Source organism: Pinus tabuliformis, chromosome 3_1 (assembly GCF_031772625.1).
Source record: "Pinus tabuliformis cultivar Carrire ecotype Pingquan chromosome 3_1, CPIR1, whole genome shotgun sequence".
Classification (NCBI taxonomy): domain Eukaryota; kingdom Viridiplantae; phylum Streptophyta; class Pinopsida; order Pinales; family Pinaceae; genus Pinus; species Pinus tabuliformis.
The window spans coordinates 892674781-892693665 of record NC_142301.1 but is presented as its reverse complement, the minus strand read 5'-3'; the positions used below and the strand labels follow the sequence as shown (position 1 = coordinate 892693665).

The following is an 18885-nucleotide window of genomic DNA, read 5'->3' as shown; positions in this document are numbered from 1 at the left end:
AACATCTAATTATATACCAAGCCTATCGGCAAAATACCATGGTAAATAAAAGAGTTATGATAAACAAATAAAAATATAAATAAACTAGAAGTATGGTAAATAAATAAAACCTCTTTTTATATTTACTCTATCAACCTTTTTATACTTACTAACACTCGAAAAATAGTTTTTATGAAGCCTATATGCCAAATACCACACGCCAAATTTTTATTAATACCATGCAAAAAACCATTATTAAACCTAATATTAATATTAAAATATTAAAATTATTATTATGATTAAATCTAATATTCATATTAATATATTATAATATTAATATTATTAAATCTGATAACTTGGATTAATACAATATTAAATTTTTATATATTAATATTTATTAATATGTCATGATACATATTAACTCTAGATATATATGGGAGGGAATTACGCAGACAGATTGATAGAGGTGGAGAGATAAGGGGAGTGACAAGGGATAAATGGAGATAAAATTAAGGATAGTGGAGAGGAGGAATGAAAAGAGAGAGAGAGGGCGATGAGTGTGAGAGGTAGAGAAGGGTAAGAGAGGGAGAGGGAGACACAAAGATGGAGGAGGGAGAGAGAAGGAGAGAGGGAGGGTGTCACGTTCCCATAAGTAAACTACAAGCAAATAATTTTTTTTTTTATATTAACTCCTTTCACATCTACTATTACCATTACTTAACATGTTAAAACATATCAATTAAACCCGCATCTGAAATCATAACCTAAGTTATGTAATAATCATAATGTATATATTTCATGTCAATGCGTATGCGTTAGCATATTATATGTATAAGTCAACTGTTGATTATCCGCACATATGATTCACGGTATAAAAGGTAAGGTTTACTCTATGCAATTACATGATTTGATGTTACGGAACCACAGTTGGCAAGGCATTCATTGAATTATTTATGGCAACTGCGCTTTTCATATTCCGAGAAATCTAATGGATGAGTTGGCAAGTCCGGCTCTGGCATCGATCCACTTGGTGGCGTTGATGATGTCCATCTGGATAGATCAACGGTTAGTTGACGTGCGGCCATGTGCTTGTACTGTTACATTGGACTTGCTGTCTCTGCGCCAAAACCCATCCCGAGGATCACCGGCTAACGAACGGTGCGGATGTACTCACCGCAGATCCACGGCTCCAGTTAAGCCACGAGTCGGTAATTGAGCTGGGCTATTTGTATGTCGGCTTTGGTCTTTTCCATTTCATACACAGCGTTGCAGCTGCAGCTCCGCAACCTTCCAACGCTGCTCCACATCCTCCGTCTTCCAAGGTCCACAGGCATGCAGCCATGGCTTCCAGGTTCGGCATGCTTCATCGTTGAAGGCATTGTTTCCTCCAGGTCTTGTTTTTACAGGTGATGGACCTTGCTTTCCGATGTTTGTTTTACAGTTTTTTTTTAACTAAGTTCTGCCAGGGTTTCTGTTAACATTTTATTCATGCTGGTGTGCAGATGGTTATCGTCCTCACCTCCGGAGCAAGGGGGTCCCTCTTCTCGCCGGTTACCCAGCACCGGGTAAGATTTTGAACACTGGACTTTATTCTTATGTGGGTTTTCAAGGTTTAGCTAAAACACTATTCCCTTGGCAGGGATTACCGGATTGATTCAGTTTCTTCTCTGTTCAAGCTCGGAACTCCTCTGCTAAGAGGCAGAATAGTCTCAGATGATATATGTATATTCCTAAATGTAGTCGGTTATTCTATCTCATGATTCTAGACTGGTTCTTTTGAACCCAGCTGTAATCTTAATGTTAAATCTGATTTTCGAACCATAAGACGTCCCTGCACTGGTTGACTGTGGTATATGTATGTTCAAGCGCACAGTTAATATATAGACTCAGTCTAATATGTATGGATATTTATTTTGGGTCTTTTACCAGTTCAACATAAATGAATAGCATTGTTCCAATTAAAATAATTGCACGTATATCCGTCGAGGCACTGTATATTTTTTTTTTCCTTTAATGTTTATGAATACGTCTTTTAAATTGTGGACACCGGCTTGGTGCCTCGACCAGCCTAGCGCAAGCTACAGCTCGGCCTGAGGGGGTTCACCAAGCGGCATTTTGATATGAAGAACAGCCAGGGGTCATGAACTTACGGTTACAGTTTCCCCCTGTCTCGGCGTTCATGTTTATACCCTTATTTTGTTTCGTTAGATGAATACTGTGCTTTCCATGTCATGCAATACATTTGTTTATTTTGAATACGTATATATCCAGGTTATCTTCGGGAATGTATCTCCTTTGAAATCTCTGTAATTTTTATGGTTCGGTTGTCCATAAATAAGGTGTTGTGGTAATGGGTTTTTTTGTTTATTGCAATATATATAACGATGACACCATTGCTCTGTTAACTCGCTTGAACGCGAGACTCTAGATTCATTTTCTGTGTATATAATATATTATCAGAGTTTTTACCCCATTCGTTGTTACAGAGAACGGCTGTATGCCTTCTTGCTTTCGCTAAATGGTTGTATATGTTTATTCTGGCTCCTTGCTTATACTTGTTTATGTTTTCTCCGTTCCTGTTCATATATACGGGGTTCTGTTCTGAATAGGTTATCTACACTGTGATTACAAACCCTTATAGAGTATATTCTAGGGTTTTTAGTGGAGTACTGTAAACGCAGACTCTGTTAATACTTCTCATGCAGATTTTTAGGTTCTTTCTTCAGATTTCTGTTCAAATCCGTTAATGCACTCGACTCTGTTGTTTTATAATTCACACAGTAAATTTTACATGTTTTCTAACGCTGAATTTGTTTATCTACAATGCACACAGAGTGTCATGTCTGTTTTCTTGACACTATTTCATAATAGTAAGCAGATAACACTTAACTCATTTCACTTTTCTTTGTACAGTACAGAAGGTAAACATTAAACCTTTTAACAGTTCTATAAGCAATAAGCCATACCTGCTTCTGTGCCAAACCTGTTGTAATGCTTGTCAATCCACCCGTCCGTAGGAAGAGTCCTTCTTGAATCTTCCACCCCCAAGCACTTGCAGGTCCTACTCGACCGCAATCACACTGGTCTCGCCAGTAACGCTATCTGATCCTAACCAAACGTAGCGTGCACAGGAAATTCCTTCCTCTTATGCCATCTGATCCCAACCAGACATAGCATGAATATTTCTTTTTCTCCTCTCTGCCATCTGATCCCAACCAGACTTGGCAATTCCCCTTTTCCCTGGGGTCTCAACTACCTCTAGGTAGTTAGGGTTCCCTTGTAACTGATTCCTCAGTTACTAACCCTGATTAATCATAGCTCAATTCAAGTAGTACCAACACAACTGTTTCTTTTTTATTAACATAAAATTAACAACAGGATATATATATATATTTCAAATAAAGTCTTTGCTCAATAATTACTTTTACTATTTTACTAACATTAACTTTTCACAAGGGGTGTCACATCTCCCCCTCCTGAAAGTCTACATCGTCCCGATGTTGCTGTTCATCCAAAAACAGTCTGGGATAAGTATTTCTCATTATTTGTTCATCTTCCCAGGTGGCCTCTTCAGGCCCAAAGTGCTGCCACTGCACTTTAACCTGGCTGATGACCTTTTTCCGCAGCTCGACTCTTCTCCGATCTAATATGTTCACTGGTTCGACCAGGAACTCTCCTTCCGGTTCCACCTGAAACACATAGCAATTAAGTCAGCTACTTGCTAGAATAATTTTTTTTTTGTTCACATTATATAACAGTGTTCCTTACCTGAATGTCCTGCCAACCTATTATATGTCTAGGGTCATACACATATCTCTTTAAAACTGATACATGGAACACATTGTGGACCCGAATATGGCTGGGTAGGGCGAGCTGGTAAGCTACTTGCCCTACTCGCGCCAAAATTTGGAATGGTCCACAAAAACGCGGTGCCAATTTGGCACAGGCATTCCATTGGAGGGTACTTTTCCTAGCTCGAATTCTGATGTACACATGTTCACCCACTTGATACTCTTTAAATGTTCTTTTCCGATCTGCGAAATTTTTCTGCCTGTCCTGAGCCATCTTTAGATTAGCTCGAACTCTTTTTACCATAACTTCCATTTCTTCCAACATCTCAGGGCCTAGTAAGAATTTGTCCTCTGGTCCTCCCCAACTGGAGGGTGTGCGACACCTTCGGCCGTAGAGGACTTTGAAAGGGCTCATCTTCAAGGATGAGTGATAGCCATTATTATAGGCGAACTCCACTAGATGCAGATACTCCTCCCAGCGCGTAGGTTGCTGCATCACATAAGACCTCAGCATGTCCTCCAACACTTGATTCACTCGCTCAGTCTGTCTGTCAATTTGCGGATGATAAGCGGTGCTGAAGTTCAATTGCGTTCCCAGACCTTCAAATAAGGTCCTCCAAAAAACTGAGGTGAACTTAACATCACGATCAGATATTATTACTTTCGGCAGCCCATGAAGTTTAAATATGTTTTGCATAAAAATGTTTGCGATTTGGGCTGCACGATAAGTGGATTGAACCGGTATAAAGTGGGCCGACTTGCTGAGTTTATCCACTACTACCATTATAGAGTCGTTATTCTTTTTGGATTTCGGCAACCCGGTGATAAAATCCATGGTTATGGTTTCCCATTTCCATTCTGGTATGGGTATTGGCTGTAGTAGTCCCGCAGGGTGCTGATGTTCAGCCTTCACCTGCTGACACTCCAAACAGCGCGCCAGGTATTTAGCAACATCCTTCTTCATACCAGGCCAAAAATACTCCTTCCTTAGTGTAGTGATTAATTTCTGGTAACCAGGATGTCCTGCATAAGGACTTCTATGATTTTCATCCAGAATCTTTTCTTTGATACTGCTCTGATTGGGTATATAAATCTTCTTCTGGTAACACAAAATGCCGGTTCTATTCAAGGTGTAACCTTATTGTATGGAACGGGCATCTGCATTCTGCACCAAATGCTTCTTTTGCAAATAAATCTGATCTTGTGCCGCAGCCTCCTCAATCTCTTTGTCCAGAGTGGACCATCCCTGACTGATACCAATCTCATAAATGCAATGCACCTTTCGGCTTAGTGCATCAGCTACTCTGTTCTCCTTTCCCTTTAAGTGCTTAATTTCGAAATCGAAATTCCCCAAAAAGTCCACCCATCTTGCTTGTCTGGCGTTTAGAGTGGGTTGACTAAAGTAACTAGTCAAGCTGTGGTGATCAGTCATTAACAGAAATTTCTTCCCTATTAATAATGGCACCACATCTTCAAAGCATGGATCATAGCGGTTAATTCCAGATCATAGGCAGAATATTTCTGCTCATGTTCTTTTAACTTTTTGGATTCATAAGCAATCACTTTACCTTCTTGCATTAGCACTCCACCCACGCCCTCCTTACTAGCATCTGTACAGACTACATACTCCTTTTCAGGATCTGCCACACATAACACAGGTGTTGTGGTAAGTAAATGCTTGAGCTGTTCGAAGCTCCGCTGACAATCCGCTGTCCACTTAAACACTTTTCCCTTCTTTTGCAAGGAGGTAATGGGGAAGGCAACTCTAGAAAAACCTTCTACAAACCGCCGGTAATATCCAGCCAGCCCCATGAAAGATCGAATGTCTGCTACATCCTTGGGTGTAGGCCAATCCATTATAGTTTTAATCTTTTCGGGGTCTACAGCTATACCTTCCTTTGTAATAATGTGACCCAAATACTGGATCTGTTCTTTATAGAAATCACATTTGCTGAATTTTCCATATAACTGATGCTCCCGTAAAGTCTGTAACACTATCCTTAGATGTTCCTCATGCTCTTTTCTATTCCGGGAGTAGATAAGTATATCATCAATAAAGATCAATACAAATTTATCTAAGTATTGATGAAATACACTATTCATTAAACACATGAATGTTGCAGGCACATTAGTTAACCCAAAAGGCAGTACCACAAACTCGTAATGTCCATAACGAGTACGAAAAGCGGTCTTGGCTATGTCTTCATCTTTTATTCTAATTTGGTGGTATCCTGATCTCAAATCGATCTTTGAGAAGATGGTCGCCCCCTTCACCTGATCAAACAGCTCGTCAATGCGGGGTAGTGGATATTTGTTTTTGACTGTTAGTTTATTCAGCTGTCTATAGTCTATGCACATTCGCAGAGTCCCATCCTTCTTCCTCACAAACAGCACAGGAGCTCCCCAAGGAGAGACACTGGGGCGGATGTACTTCTTTTCTAGCAGCTCTTGCAGCTGCATTTTTAACTCAGTTAACTCTGGCACACTCATCCGATAGGGTGCTCGGGACACTGGGGCTGCTCCGGGTATCAGCTCAATGGTGAAGTCCAAATCCCTTCTGGGTGGCAGCCCTGGAATCTCTTCAGGGAATACATCTGCAAATTCTTGCACTACTGGTATATCTTTAACAGTTGCAACCTTATCCACAGAATCTGCAAACCCCACTTGCACTGCATAAATCTGACACTTATTCCGGATACACTTAACCAGCTGGGAGGCTGTGATCGGCCGAATCTGCACTGGTTTCTGGATGCCTTGAATTTCTTTTCCCACACCCAGCTCATCTCTGTAAGAAACTGTTTTTGTTTTACAATTAATTACAGACCACCGTCGTTCCAACCAGTCCATTCCTATCAGCACGTCATAGGAACCAAGAGGGAGTACATTTAACTCGGTTGTTATGGTTTGGCCAGCTAACCTTAATGGACAATTGCTGACTTTGGTTAGTACTCTTCTTTTGGTCCCAGTGGCCAGCTGTACTAACCATGGGCTTTTAAATTTAGTGGTTTGCAAACCACAACTTTCTACCACTTTAGGACTTATATAGCTTAAAGTAGCTCCTGGGTCTACTAAAACAGAAACAGCTAGATCAAAGATCTTACCTTCGAACTCTATCATTGTTGGCTGGTAATCAGCTTGCCGATCCTCCAGTGCTACATTTATTCTAGGCATGGATCGAGCCACATCTCCTACTGTTGAAGCTTCGTAGATCTGGGACAACTGATCGCTGTCCTTCCGATGAGGGCAGTTTCTAATATAATGGGGTCCGCCACAACCCCAACACTGAACAGGTGGCCGAGCTGAGCCTTCATTGTCCAATCTAACTTGCTGTTCACTGTATTTGGATTCTGCAGGAGTTTTGAATCTGCTCTGAGTTTTTGCTGGATTTTTAGTGCTGGCTCCTTTCGAAAATCCTTTCGGAAAACTGCTGCGTGCTCCCTTACTACCCATAGGCATTTTACTGCCTCGCTTATCTATCCAACGCTTTCCGGAATTTTCTCCTTTTGATTTGTTCTACTGATAACACAGTCTTGCTTTTCGTATTGCTTCATCCATGGTTTTCGGATTATCGAACTCTATCCTTTCTCGCATTGTCAGAGGTAGGCTACTAACAAATCTTTGTACTTTAGCCTTCTCTTCACGAATATAGGGCACGTAGCGAAGCAGGGACGTGAATTTAGTTACAAATTCATCAATAGTCTGCTGTCCAAGCCGTAGATCATGGAATTCTCGCGCTTTTTCATCATAAAAGCGTTCTGTCAGGTACTTCTCTTTAAAATATCCTTGAAACTTTTCCCATGTCACATCCTGTTCACTTATTCCCTGCACCATCTTGACCTCTTCCCACCATAGCGTGGCTTTGGCTTGCAACTGGAATATAGCCAGCCTTGCCTTAAGATGATGATCGTATTCATACACCTGAAAATACTTATTCATATTAATCAGCCATGCCTCTGCAGCTTCTTCAGATTCTCCGTCAAAATGAGGTGGTTTAATCTTCCTGAATTCTCCGTGTAATTCCATCCGGGGTCTCTTTGGAGTCTGATATTCAGAAGCGTTAACAGACTTCTCTCCTCGCGTCTCTCCTCTGTCCTCTGCTTCCTCCTGTTCAGTATGATAGCTCTATTCATCTGTTATTTGTGCTTGTTCCGGCCTCGGATGTGACTGCTGTTGATGTTGTTTATCAGATAAGCTTTTCAGGATCCTCTCCTGTTCAACATTCAATCTTGCGTTATCCGCACGCAGCTGAGCCATTTCATCCTTTAGCTCCTGCAATGTCCTCAATAGCGTTGAGTCAGTAGTGCGACCTGCTGCTCCCAGCTGTACCCAAAACTCAGAATTCCCTTGAGGTTGTTCCATGTTATCCGGAGGTTCCAGATTCCCATAAGGAGCACTGTTTGCTCTTCTCATTCTGCTACTACCTGCTTCAGAACAACTCATTAAACAGATTTAATTTATCTTGGTGTATTGCTGAACTGTTAGCATAATACTGTTTATATTCATGTTGCTGTAATCTTAAAAATTTTCCCAAAGGTCACAGAGTTGTAAACCTTGGGCTCTGATGCCAATTTGTCACGTTCCCATAAGTAAACTACAAGCAAATAATTTTTTTTTTTTATATTAACTCCTTTCACATCTACTATTACCATTACTTAACATGTTAAAACATATCAATTAAACCCGCATCTGAAATCATAACCTAAGTTATGTAATAATCATAATGTATATATTTCATGTCAATGCGTATGCGTTAGCATATTATATGTATAAGTCAACTGTTGATTATCCGCACATATGATTCACGGTATAAAAGGTAAGGTTTACTCTATGCAATTACATGATTTGATGTTACGGAACCACAGTTGGCAAGGCATTCATTGAATTATTTATGGCAACTGCGCTTTTCATATTCCGAGAAATCTAATGGATGAGTTGGCAAGTCCGGCTCTGGCATCGATCCACTTGGTGGCGTTGATGATGTCCATCTGGATAGATCAACGGTTAGTTGACGTGCGGCCATGTGCTTGTACTGTTACATTGGACTTGCTGTCTCCGCGCCAAAACCCATCCCGAGGATCACCGGCTAACGAACGGTGCGGATGTACTCACCGCAGATCCACGGCTCCAGTTAAGCCACGAGTCGGTAATTGAGCTGGGCTATTTGTATGTCGGCTTTTGTAATACGGCTTTGGTCTTTTCCATTTCATACACAGCGTTGCAGCTGCAGCTCCGCAACCTTCCAACGCTGCTCCACATCCTCCGTCTTCCAAGGTCCACAGGCATGCAGCCATGGCTTCCAGGTTCGGCATGCTTCATCGTTGAAGGCATTGTTTCCTCCAGGTCTTGTTTTTACAGGTGATGGACCTTGCTTTCCGATGTTTGTTTTACAGTTTTTTTTTAACTAAGTTCTGCCAGGGTTTCTGTTAACATTTTATTCATGCTGGTGTGCAGATGGTTATCGTCCTCACCTCCGGAGCAAGGGGGTCCCTCTTCTCGCCGGTTACCCAGCACCGGGTAAGATTTTGAACACTGGACTTTATTCTTATGTGGGTTTTCAAGGTTTAGCTAAAACACTATTCCCTTGGCAGGGATTACCGGATTGATTCAGTTTCTTCTCTGTTCAAGCTCGGAACTCCTCTGCTAAGAGGCAGAATAGTCTCAGATGATATATGTATATTCCTAAATGTAGTCGGTTATTCTATCTCATGATTCTAGACTGGTTCTTTTGAACCCAGCTGTAATCTTAATGTTAAATCTGATTTTCGAACCATAAGACGTCCCTGCACTGGTTGACTGTGGTATATGTATGTTCAAGCGCACAGTTAATATATAGACTCAGTCTAATATGTATGGATATTTATTTTGGGTCTTTTACCAGTTCAACATAAATGAATAGCATTGTTCCAGTTAAAATAATTGCACGTATATCCGTCGAGGCACTGTATATTTTTTTTTCCTTTAATGTTTATGAATACGTCTTTTAAATTGTGGACACCGGCTTGGTGCCTCGACCAGCCTAGCGCAAGCTACAGCTCGGCCTGAGGGGGTTCACCAAGCGGCATTTTGATATGAAGAACAGCCAGGGGTCATGAACTTACGGTTACAGTTTCCCCCTGTCTCGGCGTTCATGTTTATACCCTTATTTTGTTTCGTTAGATGAATACTGTGCTTTCCATGTCATGCAATACATTTGTTTATTTTGAATACGTATATATCCAGGTTATCTTCGGGAATGTATCTCCTTTGAAATCTCTGTAATTTTTATGGTTCGGTTGTCCATAAATAAGGTGCTGTGGTAATGGGTTTTTTTGTTTATTGCAATATATATAACGATGACACCATTGCTCTGTTAACTCGCTTGAACGCGAGACTCTAGATTCATTTTCTGTGTATATAATATATTATCAGAGTTTTTACCCCATTCGTTGTTACAGAGAACGGCTGTATGCCTTCTTGCTTTCGCTAAATGGTTGTATATGTTTATTCTGGCTCCTCGCTTATACTTGTTTATGTTTTCTCCGTTCCTGTTCATATATACGGGGTTCTGTTCTGAATAGGTTATCTACACTGTGATTACAAACCCTTATAGAGTATATTCTAGGGTTTTTAGTGGAGTACTGTAAACGCAGACTCTGTTAATACTTCTCATGCAGATTTTTAGGTTCTTTCTTCAGATTTCTGTTCAAATCCGTTAATGCACTCGACTCTGTTGTTTTATAATTCACACAGTAAATTTTACATGTTTTCTAACGCTGAATTTGTTTATCTACAATGCACACAGAGTGTCATGTCTGTTTTCTTGACACTGTTTCATAATAGTAAGCAGATAACACTTAACTCATTTCACTTTTCTTTGTACAGTACAAAAGGTAAACATTAAACCTTTTAACAGTTGTATAAGCAATAAGCCATACCTGCTTCTGTGCCAAACCTGTTGTATAGCCTAATCTATCCTAGCCTAACCTAACCTTGCCTAACCTAGCCCAGCCTAGACTAACCTAGCCTACCTTGGGCTAGCCTATCCTAGCCTAGCCTAGGTGAACGTAGCCTTGGCTAAGCTAACCTAGCCTAGCCTAACGTAACGTAATGTAGGCTATCTTAAAATAGCTTTACCTAGCCTAACCTAACCTAACCTAACCTAACCGAACCTATCCTAACCTAACCTAACCTAACCTAACGCAGCCTTATCAGAGCCTAACCTTGCCTTGCCTAACCTAACCTTACCTAACCTAGCCTTAGCCTTGTGTTGCTTAGCCTAGACTAACCTAGCCTAGTGTAGCCCAACCAAGCCGCCTAACCTAGCCTACGTTTACCTAGCCTAACCTAGCCTATACTAATTTAATGTAGTCTAGCCTAGCCTATAGTAACATAACCTACCCTAGCCTAACATAGTCTTTCCTCGCCTTGCCTAAGGTGACATAACCTAGCCTAGCATATCATATTCTATCCTAAACAAATTAATATGAAAAAAAAAAATGAACCTTCCATATTAATATAAAAAGGGGGAAATTTTTTTTTCCTATTTCCAAGTTTAGTAAATGCACCTATATAAAAAATATGAATAAATACTTATAAATAAAATATAATAATAAAAAATATACAAAGATTATAAAATTGAAATATAAATAATATAAGATATTCAAAATATTTTTGTATACTAAATACAAACTAGCATGAGTAAAAAAATTTAAGTCACACAAACTTTTTGAAAAAGACAAATTGTTAAATAAATCAAAACATGGTGTATATGGATAGTGTAGTTGCTTAATATCTCGCATATATGATGGTGAAAGGCTCTTTAAATTCGCTGCTAGAAAAACTTATCAACTTTTACTTTTCAAAAGTAAAATTCTATTGAAATTGAAGTCATGGAAAAATAAAAAGCATAAACTAAACTAGCGTACGGCTGAAGCCAAGGAAAAAGAAAGAGCTGAAGCCAGGGAAAAAGAAAGAGCATAAACTAAACTAAGGCAGGCCTTTTCAAAAATAGAACTCTATTTAATTAAAGCCATGGAAAAATAAAGAGCATAAACTAAACTAGAGCAAGGCTGAAAACATGGAAAAAAAAAGCATAATCTAAAGTAAGGTAGAGAAGAGAACAGTATAGGAAAAAATAAATCACTAAACATAATCAAAAGCAAATATCAAACACTAAATTAGAGTTAAACATGTTAAATAAAAAAACTCAGATTAAGACACATACATACCTGGAGTTGCAACAATATGTTCAAAGATAAAATGACATTCGAACGACCATCACATGCCTCGAAGTTGACTTCATACTTATTTATTTGTTCTTCACGGCCTCCCATAAGAATAGAGGAAATTGAAGCCAAACCCTAAAAGGCGAATAGAGGTAAGTCAAGTCCAAACCATCCAAGGCAAAGGGATCCCGCTGAAATTGCAGAAAAATTAAATCAAGAACTCATATATGAATTCATGGAGAGATATAACAATATATAAAAAAACACACAGAGCTGATTTCTAAATCAATGGAAGTCTCTAGTATATACATACACATTATATATGGAAAATTCATTTCCATGACTCAAAATATGCTGGGGCTGGAAAAAGAGAAACTAGGGAGGGGAATAGTATAGAATAACATAGAGACAAAGGTAAACATCTCAACTAATATCAAAACCATATTTCAAACCCTCTAACCAAGTCAAGCAGGTTATTCAAATGATGTGGAGTTCGGAGATTGAAAAACACAATTAATTGGAGTTGCAGCAAAATATTCAAAGATGAAAAAGCGCTTGAACGACAGAGCAGCCATCGGCGCATGCAGAGACTTTGATAACTCTCATGTATTCGCGTTTAGTTTGAATGCTATGGCGGTCAAGGAATTGGGTTTAAAGCAGAGTTCGAATAAAGCCAGAAAGCAAACCCAAATCGTCAAGTCCAAATCCTGCAATGATAGAATACCTTAATGAAGAAATGCACAAAGAGATGAAAAAGGCACATAAATTAACGGAAGCCTGCAATACATACATACCATCTTTTAAAATAAAAACCCCAAGGAGAACAGAGGAAATTCAAGCCCCAAGGTGAACAGGAAAGCTAAGAAACTCTGAAATTAATTCACACGCAGAAAGAAAAAGACAGATATGATCTCTAAATTAAAAGAAACCATTATATAGGAAACATTCATATCCACGAAATTGTCTAATATTGATATGGATCGAATTGTGAAATATTGATATGCATGGAATTGTCAAATTGGGAAAAGAAACGACGTTCACAATTGCAAAAGTAAATGCTGAAAAAATATATCGAAAGCTTGTATCTGAAATAGATTTTTCTACAACGAGTATTCCATGATTAGTGAGATGAAGCAACAAAGTTCGCAGCACTTGCAGAACCCACAAAGTGCAACCACAAACACAAAAATCTGCCAAAAGATGGTACAAGCTGCTCATTCACTTCTGCAAGACATTAAAATTTAATATGAGTTATATTTGCTGGAATTCAAATCGATAATTATTGGATTCTTCCAGACCAATAATTAAAAACGAAAGTAAATGCATGCAAACCAAGCCCGTCAATAGAATTTAAAAAAAGCGCTATGAATTCATTGAGAAAGAAGTTTCCGGGATAATAATGATACTGGGTACATAGCAGCCATCGGCTTATGCAGAGCCTTTGATAACTCTCTGTATTCGCGTTTTGTTTGAGTGCTTTGATGGTCAAGCATTTGGATTTAATGCAGAATTCGAATAAGCAAGCGGGTTTTCATTTCTGCGAGACATTAAAATCCAATTCTCTTTCCATCCAGCGTTCTCTGTTTCTCCCAAATCGAATTCTCTAATACTCGCAGACACAAAACAAAACCAAATTTAAATCTGAGACATAAATAAAAACCAAATTTAAATCGGACTTGGACACCCAAGCAGAGAGACACAAATAGGAAGCGTTTCCAACAAAACATATATATAGACATTTACCTAGATGGATCATATATATATAGCATAGAGACACAGATAAAAAGCGTTTCCAACAAAATCATAGATGGATCATATATATATAGGAGAGAGACAATGTTTGATGTTTCATTTTGTGGACTTCCTTGAGTTCTCCCAAAATAGAAGTGATCAACGGTTATTTTGTATGTTCTTTTAAGTCACGATCTCTCGTGCTTTTTCTATTTTCATTTTAAATTTTAAAATAATTTTCTATTTTCATTTTAAATTTTAAAATAATTGCAACAACGGTCTTTCAGTTATTTAACTGAAAGACGCTTTAGTTTCTATTTTCATTTTAAATTTCAAAATAATTACAACAAAGGTGTTCAGTTATTAGATTTCAGTCCCAATCTCAATATGTTCTTTCTTTTTCATCAACGGTTAAGATTATATCACTTTTATCTCAGAATCATTAAACGCTTTTGTCCCATCAATGCTACAGTGAGTGGACGCTCTTCAGTGGATGATCATGTTTTTTCTCAACGGTCAAGTTTATGATGGGTTTAGTATACCATCATCAAGACGTTGTCTTACGATATTATTATTTGTTTCGTTAATTCAAAATTTATTTTAAATTTTGGTTTTGATTTTATATTTTATTATATTTTTTAATTTTGATTTTTATTTTTTTGGGCATCCCTTTTAAAATTTCTAAGTTTTTGCTATTTTATTTTTAAACATTATTATGGCAATTTATTTTATGGAAAGTTAAATGATTCTATGACAGTTTTTACTATTTTCATTTTAAATTTAATTAACATTTATGCTTAGTTACCATCCTGGAAAGTATTTGTGTTTTTTCTATTTTGATTTTAGGTTCCATTATCTTCATTTTTAACATATATTATCTAAAAAATTCTATTTATCTATTTTCTTTGGGTGCCACAGTTGTTTCAACGTTTCTGTTATTTTGATTTAAATTGTTTATTATATTTAGGGATTTCAAATTCTTATTATACTTAGGGTTGGATGAATTGTTGATATTGACCATCGATTCATTATGTTTAATATATATTCTCAACGGTTCACTTTGTATGTGCTTTTCAGTTACCATCTCTCTCGTCATTTTTCTCTTTAGTTTTTAAAGTTTAAAAAAGTTGCAAGAGCTCTCCATCAATGACTTAGTTAATGGATTTCGATCACGATCACTAGATGTCTTAAGGCTTTTCACTCATGATCATTAAACTCTTTGGTCCTTAAAAGTTTCAGTTAATGTATTTTTTTTAGTCAACATTAGTGGATGCTCCCTTTTTTTTCTTTTTTTAGATATCGATTGTCACATTTGCAATGCTTTTCAAATACCATCATTATGACGTTTTTCAGTTTATTTATGCTTTTTTTTTGTTTTAATTCAAAATTTCATCAACATATTTTCAGTATGACGTTTTTCTGTTTATTTATGCTTTTGTTTTCGTTTTAATTCAAAATTTCATCAACATATTTTCAGTCACCATCATTAAATATTTTTTCCTCTATTTTGAATTTAAATTTCATTAACATTAACCCTAGTCGACCACCATTCTCAAACATTCTTATGCTTTCTCTATTTTGATTTTAGATTTCATTAACATCATTCTTAAAAATTATTTAAACTGTTCTACTTATGACAAAAACCTTTTGAGGATTAATTTTTTGTTGTTGCTATTTTCATTTCAAATGTTATTCTCATTTTTAACATTATTTATACATAAATGAGTTGATGATATATACAATCAAATTATGATGGAGTTGGATTTTGTGAAGATTTCAAATATCATATGCCAAGAGTTGTTGAATTTGTTAATTTTACATACATATATTTATTTATTTTTATATTTATTTATAATAATGTTTATTTTATATATTACTAATTTTTCACAAAATTATATAATATTTAATCATTTTTTGAATTTGTATGGTAATTTTTTTATTTGTTTTAAGCTTGATATATGGAGATTTGAACCTTCAATTTTATTCCTTACACAAAATTTTATAATATATTCATCCATAAATAAGCACACAGCTGATTTATGTTGTAATTTTATTTAATATTGATGATAAATTATTAATGTGATAGTTCATTTTTCTTTATAGCATAGTCTAAAAAACTCACAAATTAGTCCAAAAATAATGAGAATTACGTCAAGATTATAACAAAATCGAGAAGTTTATTTATTTTTTTTAATTTGGATTAGAAATATCAAATATCAAAATTATGGGTACCCAAAGGTTCTTGATGATATTGAATCTATACACTCCGACATTACGATTTAGAAAATGAACTTCGAAAGAAATATATATAGCCATTTACAAAATGAACTTCGAAAGAGATATATATAGCCATTTACCAAGTTAATTGAACGGCTTGTATCATCTGGAACTGTACACCGGATATATGAATTTCTGGTTTGAACGTTTGATCAGCCCATCTGGAACATTCCACCGTATATACGTATTTCCGGTGGGGTTTGAACGTTGGAGGAGCGTAATACAAACACAAGTGGCATTATGGAGTGTAAGACGCTTCTTTATTGTCAGATAATATAACAAACTTGCCTCTGACAAAAGCACGCCCACTACTTGGCATCTACATTCAAATAAATGAACTTCGAAAGAGATATATATAGCCATTTACCAAGTTGGTTGAACGGCTTGTATCACCTGGAACCGTACACCGGATACCTGAATTTCAGGTTTGAACGTTGGATCAACCCATCTGGAACATTCCACCGTATATACGTATTTCCGGTGTGGATTGAACGTTGGAGGAGCGCAATACAGACACACGTGGCATTATGAGTGTCAGATGCTTCTTTATTGTTAGATAATATAACAAACTTGCCTCTGACAAATACACGCCCACTACTTGGCATCTACATTCAAATTGGTTTGAACGTTTGATCAACTCCAAGCGCCCACTACTTAGCATACCTTATCTGTCACACACTGGTGGCATCTGTGAATTCCATGTTTGTACAAGCGTTGGGTTTGACAGCTGCCTTTAGAAGTTTCTCGTTCAGCTTCACAAATCTTCTGTGCACAGCCTTAGGATCAATCCTCGTTACAAACAGATAATATGAAAGCCCTAGAGCAGAGAAGAAAACGAAGACCATGGTTCACGCGTAATGTCAGGGAGCAATGAAGGATAGTATTCAAGTAATTGAAATTAGTATTAGAGGTCGGCTGGTTGAAATTAGTATCAAGAAGTCAATGGATTTTACGCTAATATGGAAAAATGAGTTTATACTTGTTCTGGAAGCTGAACCTAAGCGAGACTGGAAAAATGATTTTATACTTGTTCTTGCAACCAACACAAATTTGAAAGCCAAGACATAAATGAAACCTAGATCGAACAAGATAAACTAATTATCAAAATCAACTAAACTAAGGTGAAGGCGAGGGAGGTTAAACTAGTTAAAGAAAATGAAATAGAGAATTTATGAGAAGAACAAATTACATTAAATTTAATTTAAATAAACACAGAGGAAGGAAATAAACAGAGTACCTGAAACCAATTTTGAATAGGCAAAGAGAATAGCACAAGGAGAAAGAGGGTTTGTGTAGCAGCAGTAACAAGAGCGCATTGTAATATAACAACTCTCCCCGTAGCGGTTGGTTGTTCCTGTACATAAAATGATAAATGAATTTACTTTGATATATACATTCAAAGGGACAGAGCGCATATCTAAATCAATAACCGAATCAAGAAATAGCAGAGGATCTTCTGGAACAGACCAAATCAATCGTGCTCGATCCATTGGATGTAGCAGAGGATCTTCTGGAACAGAAAGAGATTTCATAAAAATCCATTGTGCTCATCGACAGAAAGTCGAGAATTCATAAAAATCCATTGTGCTCATCGACAGAAAGTCGAGAGTTCATCAAAATTGCATCCAACAGAGGATCTATTCTGTCGAGAATTCATCAAAATTGCATCCAACAGAGGATTCTCTGAAACGGACTAGAGGTCCAAATCCATTGTCATTCTCTTCTGGCAACATACAAATTTTGGACATTAAATTTTAACTATAAAGTCTCTCTCCACAAACACACAAGAACCAGACACCCAAATGGAGGCTCTTCCCAGAAAACATATCACAAACGAAATTTAAAATTTATAGGTGCTTCCGCCTCGTTTTACTTTAACCTAAAATAGATGAATGATATGCCTGATTCTCTATAAATGATATGCCTGATTCTCTGTACCTCTTCCGCTTTCTTCGCTTTTTACACATCAGCGGATATTTCGGCTTTGATCAGCGGATATTTCGGCTTTCTTTGCTTTTTAAAGATCAGCGTATATTTCGGCTTTCTTTGGCTTTTTACAAATCACGCGTTTCTGACCAACTCATGCATGATAGTTATTTCTATTTTACGGAGGTCTATAGTCCCACTCCCACTCGCACTCCCAATTCTTCCAACGGAAAACTTTTTCAGCCAAACTCATTTTTATTATAAATTAATTAATTGATGTGGTGGTTAATTATTTCAAAAAAAAACTTACTATTTGTGTTTGTGTTCATGTCGTTTTCTAATTCAAGAAAATTAGGTAACGTTCAACATCCTTCACATTTTTATTTTGGAGTTTTTTTGTTTTCTAATTATTATTATTAATATGGTTTTCTAAGATTTTTAAAACACTATAAGTAAAAAGTAAGAATTTAAAAATTAAAATACATTTCCAAAATAACAATTTATAAATTAAAATATATTTTAAAAATATGTATGGAAATGTTAAAACAAAAAATCAGATAATATAAAAATTTAATAAAGTTTTTCATATTAGAAGAATATCTTTAATTTAAAATAAGAGAAAAATACATGATAATTTCGTTTGTATTTCATACACAGCCGCCAAAAAGTTGAACGATAAGGTTTACATAATTTTATAATAACATTTTATGTTCTACGGACAAAATGATTGTATATTCACAAAAACAGGTAACGTAAAACATTGCATTTCAATTTTACATTCTAACTATGCTAAAATTTAAAAATATGTATAACTAGCAATTCTCCTAAAAGGTACAAAGAGAGGCCGATAGGATTATTAAATTGGAATTGTTGAATTTTTCTAGAAGAGTTAATTGGTTTGTGGAAAACCTTGTTTTCTTGGACTGGATCATTGTGCAATTACTTTTCTTTAGATGTTTTGTTTATATCTATATTAC

At 36.7% G+C, this 18885-nt stretch overlaps 1 protein-coding gene across 3 annotated transcripts; it reads right to left on the bottom strand.

The window, feature by feature from the left end:
* Positions 1 to 16163: 16163 nt before the first annotated feature.
* LOC149190495 (uncharacterized) lies at positions 16164 to 17867 on the bottom strand. 3 transcript variants are annotated; one of them, XM_089412198.1, is made up of 3 exons: positions 17450 to 17867; positions 17220 to 17336; positions 16164 to 16744 (listed from the first exon to the last, which is right to left on the bottom strand). In XM_089412198.1, the coding sequence occupies exons 1-3, from the start codon at positions 17531 to 17533 to the stop codon at positions 16637 to 16639; spliced, it is 309 nt and encodes a 102-aa protein (XP_089268324.1). In that variant the 5' UTR covers positions 17534 to 17867; the 3' UTR covers positions 16164 to 16636. The 3 variants fall into 3 exon arrangements, with proteins under 3 accessions (XP_089268324.1, XP_089268323.1, XP_089268325.1); XM_089412197.1 differs by having other exon boundaries at positions 16164 to 16747; positions 17450 to 17866; XM_089412199.1 differs by having other exon boundaries at positions 16164 to 16799; positions 17450 to 17863.
* Positions 17868 to 18885: the final 1018 nt, after the last annotated feature.